Source organism: Microcaecilia unicolor, chromosome 4 (genome assembly GCF_901765095.1).
Source record: "Microcaecilia unicolor chromosome 4, aMicUni1.1, whole genome shotgun sequence".
Lineage (NCBI taxonomy): Eukaryota > Metazoa > Chordata > Amphibia > Gymnophiona > Siphonopidae > Microcaecilia > Microcaecilia unicolor.
Window position 1 is genome coordinate 56693548 of NC_044034.1, and position 18379 is coordinate 56711926.

Genomic DNA, 18379 nt, shown 5'->3' on the forward strand with positions numbered 1-18379 from the left:
AGACTGCAATATTGGGAACCTTCTTACTGCCAGTGATTTAATTTTTATTTTTCAAAAGCAATGTCTAGCTGCTTGATGATAAATAACTTTTTTATGTATAGTACCTTTTGTCTAGACAGATTCCAGAGTGTTTTATAGAATTATCAGTCCTGCAATATTTTTAAAGTTAATTGTGTGTGCACATGTCAAATAGATTATCATGGAGACAGATATCCTTTAGTTCCTTAGCATCAGCAGCAGATGAATCCAGAGACTTGTGGGTTGTGACCATCTACCAGAAGGTGGAGATAGAGAGTACCGAACTGTCTTATACGACGGAAAGCTCCTTGGTCAGTCAGTATTCACTATCACCAGCAGGCAGATGGACGGTATATCACAAGCTTCTGGTCTCATCTGATGGTAGCTCCTGTTCTGGGTCTGTCAGTTCAGTGGTGCTTTGGAGTGCATGGCTGAGTGATGCTAGTTTTAGGGGGTACACCTGGGGGTACCAAGTCCCTCCCCCACCTTTCTCCCCTCTCCAGCCCTTCCTCCATTCTCCTTCCTCACTGGAAAAAAAAATTGGGGCATAATTCTTTAAAGCCCACAGCCATGGCTGCAGGAGGAATGCTAGTTTGGACCAGTATAAAGGGCTTAGTAGTGGAGTGGGTGTGAGTGTGCTTCCAGCATTACTGAGTTCGACAGGCAGGACTCCTGATGGCTGGCTCTCCTGGTTTGATGGCATCTTAAAATTTTCTTTCAACTTTGGGTCAGTTGCGGTTTTACTTTCATTTTCTTTGTAATGCTTGCCTAAGTTGTTAAACGCTGTGGAAGTGGAGAGTAGCGAAGACGCAGTGTCCAGGTGGCTGTGCATGCTGTCCTCTGGCAGAGGGGACCCTGTTCATGGAGGCCTCATTAGTTTCCTGCGCAGGAGAGAAGTGGACTCATTGTCATGGGGCTGAAAGTGATCCGGCAGCCATTTTACAGCCGCATGTTTCGTAAACAGCACTGACAAGAGCTCTTACCCTGCACTTCTTTGGAGGGCCTTATACAGATGTCACCGCTCTGGGGGTTTCTCCGGGGGAGGGGTCTTCTGACCTTCCCACCCCCCAAGTTCATACAGCTGCTCCATAATTCCTATATGTTGAAGAAGTCTGAGAGGGAAACTGACAGTTCCTTTTTAGCTCAGCCTTTGGAAATTTCTGGCTTGCTTCCTGCCTCAATCTCCCTTGATGGACCCTGCTTCAAAGAGGAGACATTTGCACTCCAGCTCAGAAGAAGGGTCTATTGCTCCACTGTCATCCTCTCAATCTGGGGGAGTCGGGTCAAGGCCGTCGCTTTCTGCACAGATGCAGGAGGAATTGGAGGAGGGGGAGTTGTTTACAGAGGAATCTGATGATCTCATTGCAGTGTGGGTGTTTTATAAGGAAGAGTAAGTCTCTCCAGTGGTCAGATGCACTAAACTTAACGAGCCATTAATGAGCAAGTAGATTACCCTGGCATGCACTAAAGGCTTCTCCGAGCCATTTTCCGATGACGGTAGCAGCTAACGAAAACGGAATGCAGATGAGCAAATTGTGTAGAAACCCTATTGTAATAAGATGCACTACCGTTTTCCGATTGCCTTAACGCTGGAAAATCTAACGAGAGGTCTGTACCTCTCGTTTGGACTGCGTGGGATTGAAAACTTCAATGTAAAAAAAAAAATGGGGGGGAGGGGAACGTCCAAGTGCTCGTCAGGGACGTCCTTTGTAGATGTCCTTCACCCGAAACAACGCCCTAGTGCTCGTCAGGGATGTCCTTTATGGACATTCTTCACTCAAAAACAAAACCCACCCTTAAACTCTAGAGGTTATTATTAACGCTCCGCTTCAAAAAAAAGACGTCCTTTTTGGACGTCCTTCCCCTGCATTAATAAAAACTTCCTTATTGGACGTCCTTCACTCAGCTGAGAGACCCGGAAGTCTCTGAGCCAATCACAACGCGTTTAGCTGAGCTAAATGCGCTGTGATTGGCTCAAAGACTTCCGGGTCTCTCAGCTGAGTGAAGAATGTCCAAAAAGGACGTTTTTATTATTGGGGGGGGGGAGGACGTCTTTTTGGATGGACGTCTTCAACTGCACTCTCCTTGGATTGAGCTGCATCGGAACCTTCCTGCAGCAGACCGTGGAGGGGGTGAGCGGCGTCTTCCTTTCGGGCGCTACAGGGAGGCGTATTTGGCATGTGCAGAGCAACCAGCCTAACGCTTGGCTGCTCTGCGTATGCTCAACCAGCCGACTGGCCAGCTGTTTCGCGATGGAATAGAGAATGCAAGTGAGCTACAACGAGCAGCTCATTTGCATTCCCTTTCCTTGATGCATTCCCGTTGCTTACTGATTTGCTAAGGAATCGGTAAACAATGGGCATTAACGATTGTTTTAGTGCATCTTGGCTCAGGTTCTTAATAATTCTTCTTCTGATCCTGCTGCACCTGCATCTGCTAATCCTAAAGTGGTGAGCACTAGAAGACCACTAAGTCTTTTCCAGTGCATGAGGCTATGCAGGAAATCATCACTGCTCAATATGTCACCCTGGATGCTACCCTTTGGGTGACGAAGGCTGTGTCATTCTTTACCCCATTTCCAAGCTACATTTGCCTAAAGTTGATTTGTTGGTGGCAGCAGTCAAAAAAAAAAAAAAGACCATGCTGCCTGTGGTGAGTTAAGGTTTTATTTATAGTTTTGGAGCTGGTTAAATACTGTTCCTAGGCTGGGAACCAGCGAACAGTATCAGGGCAGTGCACCATATTTGTTAGGTCCTCTGAAAGGGCCTATTTAGTATTCTTATATACCTTTCATTTAGAGAGCTTTGAGTCCCCTCAGTTTTTTGACAGAGGGCATTTACTTTTAAAAAATACCCTGAAAGTTTCCCTCACTTCATTTGTGGAACTTTCTTTTTGTTACCAGAGCTCTGTGTATTTATATTGGCAGTACAGATATTTCTCCTTTCAGCATCTTTACAAAGGAGTTTAGTATAGGGTCAAGCTTGGTGCTATTGGCTCCATGTTTCTGTGAGAAGTTTTATATCTTGAGCTAGTGCACTGTTCCCATGTCTCTCTTGATCTCCATGGTAACCATGGAAGAGTGGGAACCTCAGCACTGCCATGCTGGGATCTTCTCCAGGTGCAGTGTTTACAGTGCTTTGAGAAGCAGAATAATTTATTCTGGAAGGTGGCTGACTGGCTTTCAACCTGAACGTCACAAGTTCAAGGCTGGTTTGTGCATAATAGAAGCTGTGGAACTCAGCTGTATTTCAAATAGGGCATATTTTATTTCACTGTCCCATACTGCTTGCCTTCACAGGCAGTTCATTGCATTGCTGGGACACTACACTACTAGCTGTGTTGGTTTGCCATAGCAGCTCTGCTCTCTGATACTGCACACTGACACTGGCCAAAACTCTTGCATACCAGCTCCAGCCACCACTGTATCAGCGGCACCATTAACTGTGTTTCGTAATGTCTCTACATACTTCTATAGCACTTTTGCACCTTTTCATTGTATTGGACAGCTAGCAATATTACAGAGCTACTTTGGTGTACAGGAATAGCTTAATGGTTAAAGCAACCAGCTGAGAGTGAGCACAGAGGTTGCTGGTTCAAGTCCCACTGCAGCCTACCATCAGTAGTGCACAATAATGATAGAAACAGCCATATTCTGCTACACCATCTAGCTCTGGCTCTCAGCCACACTAGTTAGCTCTAATGCGCAGCCATTCTAGCCAGTTCTAGTGCACAGCCACGCCAGCCAATTCTTGACACTGTCAGCAAGAAGAAAGTTCTGGCTTAGGTACTGATCAGATGATGTGACTTCTAAGTCACATTTAGCAAGCTACCTTTTAGAGGTTGACTTTTGTTTGGAGAATATCTAGAGAAGTGGAGCTCCAAGTTTCAAAGATTGCCAGAGGACAAGCCTAAAGATTCTTTTAAATCCTCTCACTCTCGTTTGAGGTTTTGCAACTTCTACAGATCAGGCAAACAAAAACAAGCCTTCTTTCATGTTGACAGAAAGAAATCTGCTTCAGGCTCCAGGTCTACCAATGCCTCCTGCCGCAACCAGGGATGGGGTATCGGTTCACTCCTCGGGTTTCATAATAGCAGGGCACCTCTCCAGGTTCCATGAGGAGTCAACCAAAATTACCTCAGACCAATGTGTCTTTGAAATACTGAAGCAGGGTTTCAAACTGTGTTCTCCCATTCCATTGTAGATTTTTGTTTTCATGGAATCTCCATGATGCCCAAATGTCAAGCCGTTCAAGCCACCTTGCAAACGCTTGTTCATTTAGGCACAGTACAGACTGTCCCAGTTGTAGTTGGGGAACAGGAAGTTATTCCATTTACTCTGTAGTTCCAAAGAAGGCAGATTCCTTCCACCTGGGTTTGGACTTCAAAAGAGTCAACAAAGTGTTAAAGGTTCAACATTTCACAACAGGAACATTACAGTCTATTCTCTCTCTTGCTATCTGCAGCTCATATGCTGCTAGGGTGTGCCTTAGCTGGGTGTACCAGATTTCTGATACTTTCCAGGAGTCCGACAGTCAACCTCCTACTGAATTGGCAGATGTGGAGATGGGGCTGGCATATTTTGTGGATTCCTTGTATGACTTGATTCGGGCAACAGCCAAGCACATGTCTTTGGCAGTCACATCCCATCATTTGCTATGGTTGTGCCACTAGGTGATGGATACAACTTCAGACAGCAGCTGGTTAAACTTAATTTTAAGGGCAAGCTGTTGTTTGGTGAGGATTTAGTGAAGTTGGTGAAAGATCTGGGTGACTCAAAGACTCGGCGTCTTCCTGAGGACAAGACTAAACGGTCTTTCCGGTCAGGTCTGGCTCACCCTTGTTTTAAAGGTACCAGGTGCTATCATCCATGGCAACCTAGTTTTAATCAGAGATCCAGGTATCAGCCCAAGCAGGGTTTCGGAACTCCAGGCTTTGTCCTGTCGAGATCCTCCAGATTTGTTCTGAAGGGGCAACAGTGCACATAGTCCCATCTTTTCTTCCTAAGGTGGTTTCTGCTGTTTATCTCAATCAACCTTTGTTTCTTCCTGCTTGCTTGATGTTCACCGTGTATTCCTTCATAATTTGGAAGTGACCAATGAGTTTCATCGGCCAGATTGTTTGTTCATGCTTTGCTCAGGACCTCAAAAAGGTTAATGCAGCTTCCAAAGCCACAATTTCTCGCTGGGTTAAGGAGGCTATCACATCTATGTATTTTCTAGCGAGTAAACCACTTCCGGACGGATTCTGGGCATAGTCTACCCGAGCTGTCGCAACTTCCTGAGGGAAGCCCATCTGCTTCCCCTGGAGGAAGTATGTAGGGTGGCGACATGGTCTTCCTTGCATACCTTCTCCAGACACTCGACTCGGTAAGATGCATCTTTTTTTGAAGTATCGGTACTATCCACAGAGGTTCAGGTCCCTGCTTTGCTACATCCCACAAGTCTCTAGGTTCAGCTGCGTCTGACGCTAAGAAATGAAAAATTGATAATTTTCTTTCTTTTAGTCGCAGCAGATGAATCCAGAGGCCAACTCTGTTTTTTTTCTGGCGGTCCTATCTGTTAGTTCTCTTTGTTGGACCATGTTGCTGCATTTTTACATTTTAGATGGACTGTTGTAATCAGTTTAAGTGTTTGCAGTTCTTAGTTTATCACTTTTCCCTGTGGGGAAGGAGAAATATTATGTCTGTTTCCTTCTGCTTTGTTATAAGAAATACTGACTGACCAAGGAGCATTCTGTCGTATAAGACAGTTCAGTTCAGCATCTCTACCTGCTGGTAGATGGTCACAACCTACAAGTCTCTGGATTCATCTGCTCTGACTAAAGGAAAGGAAATTATAAGGTAAGACGTAATTTTTTGTTTTCTACAGAACACGTAAGTGACTAAGACACAATCCACCTTATTTTCGAAAGAGAAAGATGCCCATATTTTGACCCAAATCGGGAGATGAGCGTCTTTCTCCCGTGGGCGCCCAAATCGGTATAATTGAAAGCCGATTTTGGGCGTCTTCAACTGCAATCTGTCGTGGAAACGGCCAAAGTTGACAGGGGGGGCGTGTCGGAGGCTTGGTGAAGCTGGGACTGGGGCGTGTTTATCGGCTGATGAGAGATGGGCGTCCTCGGCCGATAATCGAAAAAAGAAAGGTGTTTTTAGCATGAATTTGGGTCACTTTTTTGGACCCTTTTTTTTTTTTCATGAACAAGTCCCAAAAAAGTGCCCTAAATGACCAGACGAGCACCAGAGGGAATCGGGGATGACCACCCCTGACTCCCCCAGTGATCACTAACCCCCTCCCACCCAAAAAAAACAACTTTAAAAACTTTTTTTTTCCAGCCTGTATGCCAGCCTCAAATGTCATACCCAGCTCCATCACAGCAGTATGCAGGTCCCTGGAGCAGTTGTTAGTGGGTGCAGACTTCAGGCAGGTGGACCCAGGCCCATCCTCCCCCCACCTGTCACACTTGTGGTGGTAAATGGGAGCGCTCCAAAAGGCCACCAAAACCCACTGTACCCACATCTAGGTGCCCCCCTTCAGCCATAAGTGCTATGGTAATGGTGTAGAGTTGTGGGGAGTGGGTTTTGGGGGGGATTTGGGGGGCTCAACACCCAAGGGAAGGGAGCTATGGATTTGGGAGATAGTTAACTTTTTTTTTTTAATTGTTACAAGTGCCCCCTAGGGTGCCCGGTTGGTGTTCTGGCATGTGAGGGGGTCCAGTGCACTACAAATCCTGGCCCCTCCCACGACCCAATGCCTTGGATTTGTTCGTTTTTGAGCTGGGCGCCTTCGGTTTCCCCTCCACGAGACATATTTTCAAAGCACTTAGCCTTCCAAAGTTCCATAGAAACCTATGGAACTTTGGAAGGCTAAGTGCTTTGAAAATGAGTCCCAATGGCACCTACCGCATTCTGGATGAGCCACTTCCATACTTGCTTATGATTATATAGGCAGGAATATTCAGGCCATGGGGTAAGCAGCTTGTAAGCTTCTTCCAGCTGCGTGCTGACCTAACCCCGGATATTCAGGGTCTCAGGGCATGTGCATCTCCCGGCATTGAATGTCCTGGTATGTCTGCTGACCTGAAAGTTAACTGGGCACTGACAGATATTCAGACTAGTGCTGGGTTAATTTGGCACATAACATTAGGGCAGCTGTTTTGCTGTCCTGACTTTGAGGCTATTTAGCCAGTTAGCAAACTGAATATCATTGCTAACCAGCTAAGTTGCCACTTAACTCCTTCTCTGGCCTGCTCCTAACCTAGACAGTTAGGAGATGACTGGTTAGTGGAGACATTCAGCAGCACTATCCAGTTAAGTGCTTCTGAATATCAGTGTCCGGATTATTCAGTGCAGTTTAACCAGGCAGAAGCCTGTGGAAGCATATGGGTTTATCAAGAAGGGAGGGTCTTTCCGAGAGAGATAATGTAAGTAACTTTTTTTTATAAGGATGAAACATATCACTAACAGGCTTCTTTTATTTCTAAGTTTTAGTGTTTCTGTTGTTGAAAGGCAACCCTTTACAAACAAATGATGCACAACTTTAATTTTTGCTTTAGTGACTAAGTATGAATTATTAATTTTAGGTAATAAAACTTTAATGCAGTTGTATTTGCAGATCTGTACTACATATCAGAATGCAATTCCAATTTTATAAATAATAAATATATTTATTAACAAATGTTAATATAAACTTCATCCTCTATGAGCATTCAGTTTCAGTATGTCTTTTTTTGTATTCCAGGCGCTAAAGGAAAGCTTTATAAAAGCCATAGGAGTTGGAATAGGCTTTAACCTACAAAGGATTGAATTTAATGCATCTCCTTTGCAGTTGGAAATTGGAAAAATGTACAAGGAGACGAGTATGTTGTTGGATGGAGATAAAGAAGAGGGATGGACTTTTGAAGTAAGAAATTTACAAACAGTTGTGTGGTCTACAAAGATTTGCTAGGGCTTACACAATTGTTTTGTATAGAGAAACATACACATTCTGTACAGTAAGGAAGGGTAGGCAGTAAAGGAAAGAAATAACATCTGTGTAAACATCTACAATACAGGAAATATGAGATGAGGATAACACCGAGTTTGTTTAAGATGGAGTGATAGCATTAGAATGTTGATAGCATAGATGCTTGAGTTAGAGAGTAATGTAGTTAGGCATATATAAGATAGCAATGATGGGAGGATATTTTATTATGTCAGATATTGATTAATGGTTTGTAAATACATTTCTCCAAGGACAAGCAGGCCATCAGTATTCTCATTTCTGGGTGATGTCATCCAATGGAGCCCGCTGTGGACACTGCCTAACGTATATACCTACTTGAAATTTCTAGCAGTGTTCCACCGCACATGCACAAGTGCCTTCCCAACCGATGCTTGAGAAAAGGTTCATCAGTCTGTTTTTATCCACAGAGCTGAGAGGTCGTGTCTTTGTGGTCTCTCTCTGCGCATATTAACAGTTACTTTTTCAGTGCCTTCCCATGCGGTTTTTCCTTAATTTCTTTCATTCATTCTTTTATTTTCAGTATCTTTTCCCTTTATTTCATTAGGTTTTCGGCTTTTCAACTTTCTTTCTTTTAGTGTGGCTCTTTAGACCTCATTTAGGCTGAGCACCAACCTCGATTTGAGCCTTATCCTTTTTTGAAGCTCAAGATTGAGGAACTTAATTTGGCCGCAATTCTTTTCTTTACATCTAGGAAGTAGCTTCAAAAGGTGCTCCCAATGTAATTGGGTGATTGCTGCCATGGACCCGCACAATTGGTGCATCATATGCCTTGGGTGTAACTACCAGCCTAATTCTGTTTACAGATGCAGCTGAGGGCACAGAGGAAACATCAGGTCCAGCAGGAGAAACATTTTGGCTTCTCGAAGACCAGTCCATCGACATTGACACTGGAATCATCAACTTTGATGGCTGCCCACACATCATCTACCACTAGAGGCGCACTGACATTGAAGAGGTCTCCACCTCCCCCTTCTCTGACATTGGGCACTGATAGTAGGCCCCGAGACTGGTCAGCATCAGACCCAACATTGAGGATGCTTACAGGTTCAATGTTTGTCCTCACTGCTGCTGAAGGACCGTGATGCTGAGCGTTGAAGGAACCAAAGAAGCACAAGCATCGGTCCCCTTTGAAGCACAGTATTGGGAGCACCAGGAGGGGCATAATCGAAACGGGCGCCCAAGTTTTCCTGAGGACGTCCTTGCAGGACGTCCAGGTGAAGGAGCAGGGAAACCAGTATTATCGAAACAGATGGGCATCCATCTTTTGTTTCGATAATACGGTCAGGGATTGCCCAAATCGCAAAATTTAGGTTGACCTTAGAGATGGTCCATCCCCGCTTTTCGGTGATAATGGAAACCGAGGACAACCCATTACTACTACTACTACTTAACATTTCTAGAGCGCTACTAGGGTTATGCAGTGCTGTACGCCCATCTCAGAAACGATCAAATCCAAGCCCTTTGGTCATGGGAGGAGCCAGCATTTGTAGTGCAACTGGTCCCCCTGAACATGCCAAGACATCACCAGGCACCTAGGGGGCACTGCAGTGGACTTCAGAAATTGCTCCCAGGTGCATAGCCCCCTTACCTTACCTTATGTGCTGAGCCCCCCAAACTCACCTCCTACAACTGTACACCACTACCATAGCCCTTATGGGTGAAGAGAGGCACCTACATGTGGGTACAGTGGGTTTATGTTGGGTTTTGGAGGGCTCACATTTACCACCACAGTGTAACAGGTAAGGGGGTGATAGGCCTGGGTCCGCCTGCCTAAAGTGCACTGCAACCCACTAAAACTGCTCCAGGGGACCTGCATACTGCTGTCATGGAGCTGAGTATGATATTGAGGCCTGGCATAGAGGCTGGAAAAAATATTTTAAAATTTTTTTGAGGGAGGGAGCTGGTTGGTGACCACTGGGGGAGTAGGGGAGGTCATCCCCGATTCCCTCTATGGTCATCTGGTCATTTAGGGCACATTATGAGGCTTGGTCGTAAGAAAAAAGACCAGGTAAAGTCGTCCAAGCCTTCATCGGGACACCCTTTTTTTTTTCCATTATCGGTCGAGGATGCCCATGTGTTAGATACGCCCCAGTCCCGCCTTCGCTACGCCTCCGACAAGCCACCGTGAACTTTGGTCATCCCCACGACGGAAAGCAGTTGAGGACGCCCAAAATCGGCATTTGATTATGCCGATTTGGACGACCCTGTGAGAAGGACGCCATCTTGCAATTTGTGTCAAAAGATGGGCTCCTTCTCATTCGAAATAAGCCTGTAAGTCTTCCAGCTTATCATAGATATTCCGTGCAACAGTTTGGGGCCTCCGTTATCTTTTTACCTAATGTTCCCAAGGCCTCTTTGTGCTTGTCTAATCTTTGCTCAGTTTCTTCCACTCTGTGGCCTATCTGTTTATTTTTGCCACGCAAAATCAGTTCCCAGTTCCGCCAGTTCCTCCCGCACTGCTTTATATCGGATTTAAATTCATTCAACCAATCCCGAATTTCAGAAATTGGGTGCGGGTTGGATACTCTAGTTGTCTCATGTCTGTCAAATCCAGCAACTGTGGCTTCCCACTCATCCAGTCAATACTGTATGGTCAAGACTGCAGTTAATACCATACATTGAGAGAGGATCACTCTCGATTGCATCTTCTACTTAGAAAGTTTGCTATGGAGTTGTTCAGAGCAAAACCTTCAGGCTGCCATTTTGCTCGATAATGTCACTTCCTCCAAGATAAGTTTGTTTTTGAGATGTTTTATACGTTGAGGTATAAATCATGTTTTTGAATTTTGGACATTGTTATATATAAACTACAATTTTTTATAAGGAGGTTTTTATTTGATGGTTGTGACAGGAAATTGAAGGTGTGTTTATGCCTGTTTGCTCTAAGGCTTTTCCTCCGTTTGCTCATATACTTGTGGTATTTAAGACTGGTGATGACAATGTTTGTTTTTTATGCCATTGGCCTTTTTGTTTAACTTTGGAAGTGTACTAGGTAGTTCTAATGTACAAATATGTCATTAACCAAAAATGCTGTATAAATGCAGTAACAGATCTATTAATATAAAAGGTAAATATGCACTCTTGGAGCTTTACATGTTGTTCAGGGGAGAGCAGGTTATGGACAAACAGCTCAACATGTCAAGACATTATAAAAATATGGCACTGTTGTATACAAATTATAATTTGAATCATATGCCATTATAATTAAAATCATCTAGCACTTCATTCCCAAATATCCTGATTTGTGGACACTGGGTGCCAAATTTTCAGCTATTCAAATGATTTTGTCATCTGATGCATACAAAAAAGGTATACTGTTACATCTCTATGCCAATTAACCTTTATGAGATCTGGAATGGATAGCACAGCAAGTGCTACTGAGGGCCTTATTTACTAATCTGTATTAACTTGTTAGGTCTTCTTAATGCAAGTTATGTGCTTAGTAAATATGCCTTATTGGCAATAAGGGGTTTACATTAAATAGCAGGCATTAAATCATATTAATGCATGTTATTAAACCTAGCTCCAAGTTAGCCTATCATAATACTTTTCTTTCTTTGGCCTTATTCCTAGATCATTTTATTTCCCTCCCCCCCCCCCCCAAAAAAAAAATATATATATATATATATATAAATATAATTTCTTACTTATTTTTCTACATTTGAAATTTAGACACTTGGGGTAGATGCAACATAATGTTCTAAAAACTAGGTGTAAAAAAATATGGGCGCCAAGCACCCTCTCTATAATGGCAATTGCATACAAAACTGCTGTTTATAGAATAGAGCGTAAGTCTGCATGCACATGCCTAACTTTAGGTGCAAGCACTTGTGCCAGAGCTGTTATAAATGGTCACGCATATAAAGTTGGCAGTTGCATTACTAAGTGATAGTATTCCTTACTTGTTTACATATATTCTATACATGGCACCTAAATGCGATAGAGATACTTTGTAGTAGATGTATGCATGGTGGAGTTTGGACAAATCGTGATGCACAATTATGCATACAAATTAGAGAACACTAGATTCACAATTTAGAGCAGTCTAATGTGAACATTACCCAACTGTATGGTGGTGCAATACATTTCTTTGTAGAATAGGCTCCAAATAGGCACTCTGTTATCAAATTACTCCATAATGCTGCCACACCATGCTTTACTGTAGGGATGATTTAGCAGGGGTGATGTGCTGTGATGTATTTCTTTTACACCAATGCTTAGCATTGAGACCAAAACATACCATTTGTCTCATCCAGATCTCGAAAACCCTCTCCCACATGCAGCCAGTGTTTCTCTTCGTGTTTCTTTGCAAATGTTATGCTGTTCATTATGTGGCTTTCTTTCTTCAGTAGTGGCTTCCTTCTTGTCACCCTGCCATACAGGCCATGTTTGTGGAGTAATCTTAAACTGTTGGACATTTTTCCTAGTCATCTAGAGACCACTGTAGTTCTTTTAAAGTAACTGTATGCCACATGGTGACTTTCCTCAGCAGTTCCTGATTTTGGAATGATGGGTTGAACAAGGCAGTTTCTTGGTGGGTTCCAAACTGTTTCCACTTTAGACCTGGCCATGCCCTAAGAGATATTTGTTACAAAACGCTTAGCCACCCGTATGGGGTTACCCCGTGGCCACTTAGAGGGTCTGTCCCCAGCACAGCTTAGGTCCGCCTGCACCTGCCGCTTGCTCTACACTAGCACCCTCCTCCCACTGACTGGGTCACAACCGCCTCTGGGTGAGTCTTCCGCTCTCAAATTATCCCCAGTGATTTCTAGGTTACTGGAGCCACAACTCCCAGTGGTCCCACAGTTCCCAGAAAGCACTCACAGACCCAACACACAAACCACTAAGATTCTTTATCAGTCCAGCCAGGCAAGGCGACAAACAAATGTGTTTATTCTCAGAACTTGAACAATGGACAGAAAATGTGCAATCAGCAAACAATAACAGGTAACTGAAAAATGGATCAATTAGAAAACTAACAAAACATTTGTTTACTTTCTAAAAAGTACGTGGAAGATCAAGGCATATAATTGTTCACTGAGCCTCAGCAAAGATATCCTGCTCCTCTTTTCTTCCTGACTAGGACTGGAGCAAAAGCCAGTTACTACTGGGTAATTTCAAACTCCAGGCCAATCAGCTCAGAACAACAACATTCAAAAAAAAGCTGGTTACGATCACTTCAGGCATTTCCTTTATCTGTGTTTAACTAAAGGGCCCTTTTACTAAGCTGCGTACGCGCATCAATTTTGAACTACCACCTGGATACCATGAGGCCCGGGTGGTAATTTTAATTTTTACGCGTGTCCACTAGGCGTGCTGGAAAATTTCCGGCATGCGGCACTAACCGGGCGGTATTTGACATTGTATGCATGTAGACCATTACAGCCCGGTTAATGTATGAGACTTTACCGCTAGGTCAGTGGGTGGCAATAAGGTCTGAGGCCCCAAATGGACGCTCGACAAATTTTTTTTTGCTGCACCTCCATTTTCGGCAAAAAAGAGGGCTTTTTTTTGCAGGTACGCTGAAAAATGGACCTGTGCATGTTCAATACAAGCGGCTACACCAGCGCAGGCCATTTTTTGGTGTACTTTAATAAATGGACTCCTAAAGAAGGGAAAAGTCAGTTCTTTGTAACAGCTTAAAACATAACATGACCACCTACTGGCCAAACTAGAGAAAATGCACTTCCAGAATCAATAAAGGCAATTCTTCAGGCTTAAAACACACTGTTTCTTCACAATATTCAAACATGTTTAAATGCTTTTTATAGCCTTCCCCAATCTGCATTTTTGATTAACTTTAACCCAACATTCTCTCAGCAGCTTTGTTTTTCAAATGTGTAGACCTTTGCTTCAAATTTACTTCATACCACAGAGTTTACTTTATTTGTAGAATTATTCAAATAAGCTTAACTGCTGTAACTGGACACAGATGGGAGTGTATTTAACTTATGGGCTTTATTAAGACGTTTGTTAAAACATAGCTAATTTTGATTTACTTCAAAATTAGCTATGTTTTAACAATTGTCTTAATAGACACTTTAACAGAATGTGAAGATATTTTGTTTTTTATTCTTATTACTTTTTAAATATTTCCATAATATTTCCATATTTTGTTCACATTTCAAGTGTACAGTATATTTTTGCAGATTAGTGAACGCATACATCAATACATTTTGAATGGTACTTTGTGAAAAATTTGCAAGGATGTGAAGATTTTTACAAGGTACCCCCTATGCCTGATGTTCATAAACAGATCTATTTTCAAAACATTCCTCACATGTTTTTTCCAGACCTTGTCATGTTTGTTTATAATCATTATAGTCTGCTGATTCATTAACTATTTGATCAGACTTCCTGAAGGTAGGCACAAGAGTAATCCAAAATGGTTGTGGCAGCCTTGTGGTGAGGCTCCTGCTAGATGCCACAGCGGCCAGTTTGAACTGCAAGCCAGCTCTGGGCAGGAGTGAGTAGGCATCGCTCCTTCCCAGTTTCCCCCTAGATTTCCAGGGGCTTCTCCAGATAGGCCCAGGGGGTCTAAAGAGGTGGGAGGAGGCTGGAACAGTGTTTTATATTTACTTTGGGGAGAGATCATGAGGTGGGGGGCCGATAGACACTATTTCAGTTTAACCAGGTACCAGCTGATATTCTGACATGCCTGGTTGAATTTGGCGCATAATGTTAGGGCAACTTTTTTCTGTCCTACATTTATGCACTTACTTAGCTGGTTATCAGTCTGATATGCCACTAAACTGGCTAGTGTTCCGCTCCCAGCCCGTTCCTAACCTCACGGTTAGGGGTGGTCGTTTAGCAACAGTATTCAGCGGAACTGTCCGGTTACATGCCGTTTAATATTGCCGGTTAGTCCCATTCAATTTGAACAGTCCAGGATCCTCTCTTGGTTCTTTAAATCATTTTGATATTGGGCCATTTATCTGTAATTGATTGTAATTTTTACACCTTGGCTTTATCATTTGTATTTACCTTGTGAAAATCTCTCACATAATTTGTCAACAAGCTTGACTTTTTTTCAAGCAATGTTGATCAACAAGTATCTTAAAATTAAAATATTTGAAAGGAAGTGACAGTTGACTTTTGGGTTTTTTGGCAGGAAAGTTTGTTGGATGATTGCCACCATGTTGCAGTTGCTCTTGGAAAACCCCATGGATTCAGGCAAGAGCATTCTGAAGTAAGGTATTTAAGGTCATTTATGCAGTTTAAACACGCTAGCTTGCAACAGATACAAACAAAGACATTTTATACTTAGTAAACCTCATTTTTTAACTATAGGCACAGAATGGGTGAAGAGCCATTGGTGGTGAATTTTCAGCACAGGGCAGAGTGCCTGACTTAAGCTGGCCAGATTTGGTCCATGGAAGTTAAGCTTGTTTTCAAACCCAGCAGTTTGAGTTTGAAAATGAGCTTGAATCTAGCCATCCAAACTCTTGATAGCTAAATTATGGTCTTCCATTGCAGTGCCTAATTTGGGGTACTTAAGGAGGTCTTGTACTTAGGCACGCTGGCGTTTTTAGCGTGCGCTAAAAATGCCAACGCGCCTTAGTTAAAGACCCCCTAAGTTAGCTAGTAGGCACTGGAAATAGGCAGTAGCAATCTAACTTTTCTCTCACGGCCATACTCTAAACCCAAGGGCTGTTAAATTAGAGCAACTAATTAAAACTTCTTAGTAAAATTAGATGGCTAGATTTAGAGTACTTTTCAAACAATTCCTATAGGTAAAGCAGTGTTTTACTTGTGGAAATAGGCTTCTCTAAATTGTACACCTAATATGTGCCTGAACTATGCGCATACATATATGCACATCTATAGGTTTACCTGTTGGGTTTTTAGGATTTATACAATGAATATGCAAAGATCTGTTTGCATACAATAATGGCTGAGCATGGAGATAGGTTTCATGCATATTCACTGTGGAAATCCTGAATCCAACAGATGTTGCCTGACTTTCAATGCAAATCATGAGGAGTTAAATATTTTCTGTTATCAAAGGAAGAAGAGAAGGGGGAAAAAAGGAGGGAGTGATATGATGCAAGCATTAAAATGACTAGCAAATTTCAAGAAAGTAGCAAAAAAAAAAATGCATTTTACATAAAACAAAATGTCCAGCTATGAAACTGAAGGGAAGAAAGCTAAAAAAGGAATGTGAGGAAATTGTTTTCACTGAAATGGTGGCGAGCAGCTAGGAACCAAAATAGTGTTAGAATTCAAGCATGGATAGACATAAATGTCCTTAGGAACAAAGGGAGGGAGAAGACCACAGATTGTAAGCCCTCTAGGGACAGAGAAAAGTGCCTGCATATAACATGAACAGTGTTGCTTATGTTTAGTAGCACTATAGAAATGATTAGTAGTAGATCAAAAGAGATGTGTGACAGCACAATAGGCTGATATAATGGATGGCTTGGTGACTAAATGGTCCTTTGCTGCCAACTTCTTTGTTTTGGGTGTTTCAGGCCTATAGCCATTTCTACGATGATAAAATGTACCATATTTCTGATGCTCAGAATGCGTAAGAGGTTCCACCATTGAATGAAAAAGAATACATTTTACAACAGATGAGATGTTAAAAGAAATTTTGTGGAATGATAACTAACCATACTATCCAATTTTCGTAGGTTCTTTCTGCAACAAGTACCAACTGGATCCCACAGAGTTCACTGTATTTACTTTTGATGATCTAGTGGCATCTGCTGTTCCATTGGCTCCTGAGGACCCCACTGACTGGGATAATTTTAACTCTAAACAGGAGCCCCCAGTACGACAAAGGACTAATTCAACATAAACTGCATTTGATAAAAATATATATCAGGGTTTTTTGGACCTCACAGGGTTTCATGATCCCATGTGCTTCCTTCTCAGTCAGAATCATTCTATTTTTTTTATGCTATGAGTCTTCATTTCTAACTGAGCCAGATTTGTCTCCTGTTTTATATCTCGTTCCAGTTCACTCAGCTCAAGTCATTGCAGCAGTAGTCTGCTGCCGCTGGACTTTTTCTGGAATCCTCCAATCATGGGCCTTTAAACTTGCCCCTAGGTGTTGCTTTTGCACAATGATGGGAATTTTCTCTCCCCAGGGGGCTGAGAATGCTACATTTGCAACATCTCTAGCCTTCAGCCACCCGGGGAGTTGAAGATGTGTCATGAAAATTTAGCCCAAATCCTCTACATGTAGTGAATAACACTACCATTGAGCTACCAGGCTGGCCCATACAACAACTTTTAAGTGACATTTGTGAGTTTGTAGATTTTCCAAGAACAGTACTTGCTTTCATCATTTTTGATTAAACTTTTTTTGTTCTTCTGTAAAAGAAGAAAAAATTTTTATAATTGTCTTGCCGGAAAGGCATGTGTTTGATGAATCAAATTACTAAAAGTGGTTCTCAGCTTGGGCCACCTCCTAAGCTAATATGTTGAAGTAGCACAGTGCATTTTTTTCTGGATAAGCAGTTGTAGAGAAAATACATTCAGAGTAAGGTGTAGTGGAGATGTATTATAGTTAGGTTATTGATTCTCGTGGTAGGCCTTGTTGAAGAGAGAGGTTTTCAGAGATTTATGAAAGTTGGCTATTTCGTTAATTGTTTTCAAGTTAGTTGGTAGTGCATTCCACATCTGCGTGCTCATGTAGGAGAAGCTGTATTTTAATCCTCTACAGCTGGGGAAGTGTAGATTAAGAAATGTTCAGGCAGATCTTTTAGCATTTCTGGGTGGCAGGTCCATGAGTCCTTCATGTACGTCGGGGCGTCTCCATAGATAATTTTATGAACAGTCGTGCAGATCTTGAACGCGATATGTTCTTTAAGAGGGAGCCAGTGTAATTTCTCTCTTAGGGGTTTTGCGCTTTCATATTTTGTTTTTCCATTTGTATAGATCACTTTGATGTTGACATGAAAGGCAATATAGTAAATCCAATTAAACCTAAGCTTCAGATGGTTCTCATTAAGTTCTGATAGAATCCTTTATACTAGTTTTTCAATGAAAAGTAAGGCCTCCACCTCAACAGATGACAATACTGATATGCTACATGTATTCACTTGTTTTTTTGAAATCTCACCCTTCACCTCAGTTGGTGAGAAGTGTCTGTGTGAAGAGGCTGTTTTGCTATTGTTTGAAGCATGCAGTGAGCATTCATCACTGCAATTTAAGTGTGCCATGATAAAATTTCTGAATTTTGGAGACCCTCCAGTCAAAATTCACCACAGCATGTAGATCTATGGAAAAGTCTATGTTGATGTGAGTACTACACATTGCTGAGCCAAAAATGTAAAGATTGTGGACTAGGAAGGGCTGATTTGTGTGATCAAAAACAAAGTGGACGATCTGTGACAATGAACGAGTCTCACATA

General features: G+C 42.4%; 1 protein-coding gene across 4 annotated transcripts in view; it reads left to right on the plus strand.

The window, feature by feature from the left end:
- AASDHPPT (aminoadipate-semialdehyde dehydrogenase-phosphopantetheinyl transferase) overlaps nucleotides 1–17612 on the plus strand; it is a 65509-nt gene extending 47897 nt beyond the window's left edge. The window contains exons 4-7 of one of the 4 annotated variants that reach the window (XM_030199375.1): nucleotides 7755–7916; nucleotides 15130–15212; nucleotides 15758–15761; nucleotides 16669–17612. In XM_030199375.1, coding sequence (XP_030055235.1) covers nucleotides 7755–7916; nucleotides 15130–15212; nucleotides 15758–15761; nucleotides 16669–16818 — 399 coding nt within the window. In that variant the 3' untranslated portion in view covers nucleotides 16819–17612. Of the gene's footprint in view, nucleotides 1–7754; nucleotides 7917–15129; nucleotides 15213–15757; nucleotides 15762–16651 lie in introns of all 4 variants that reach the window. The other 3 variants (XM_030199373.1, XM_030199372.1, XM_030199374.1) reach the window with 3 other exon arrangements.
- The last annotated feature ends 767 nt before the right edge of the window (nucleotides 17613–18379 follow it).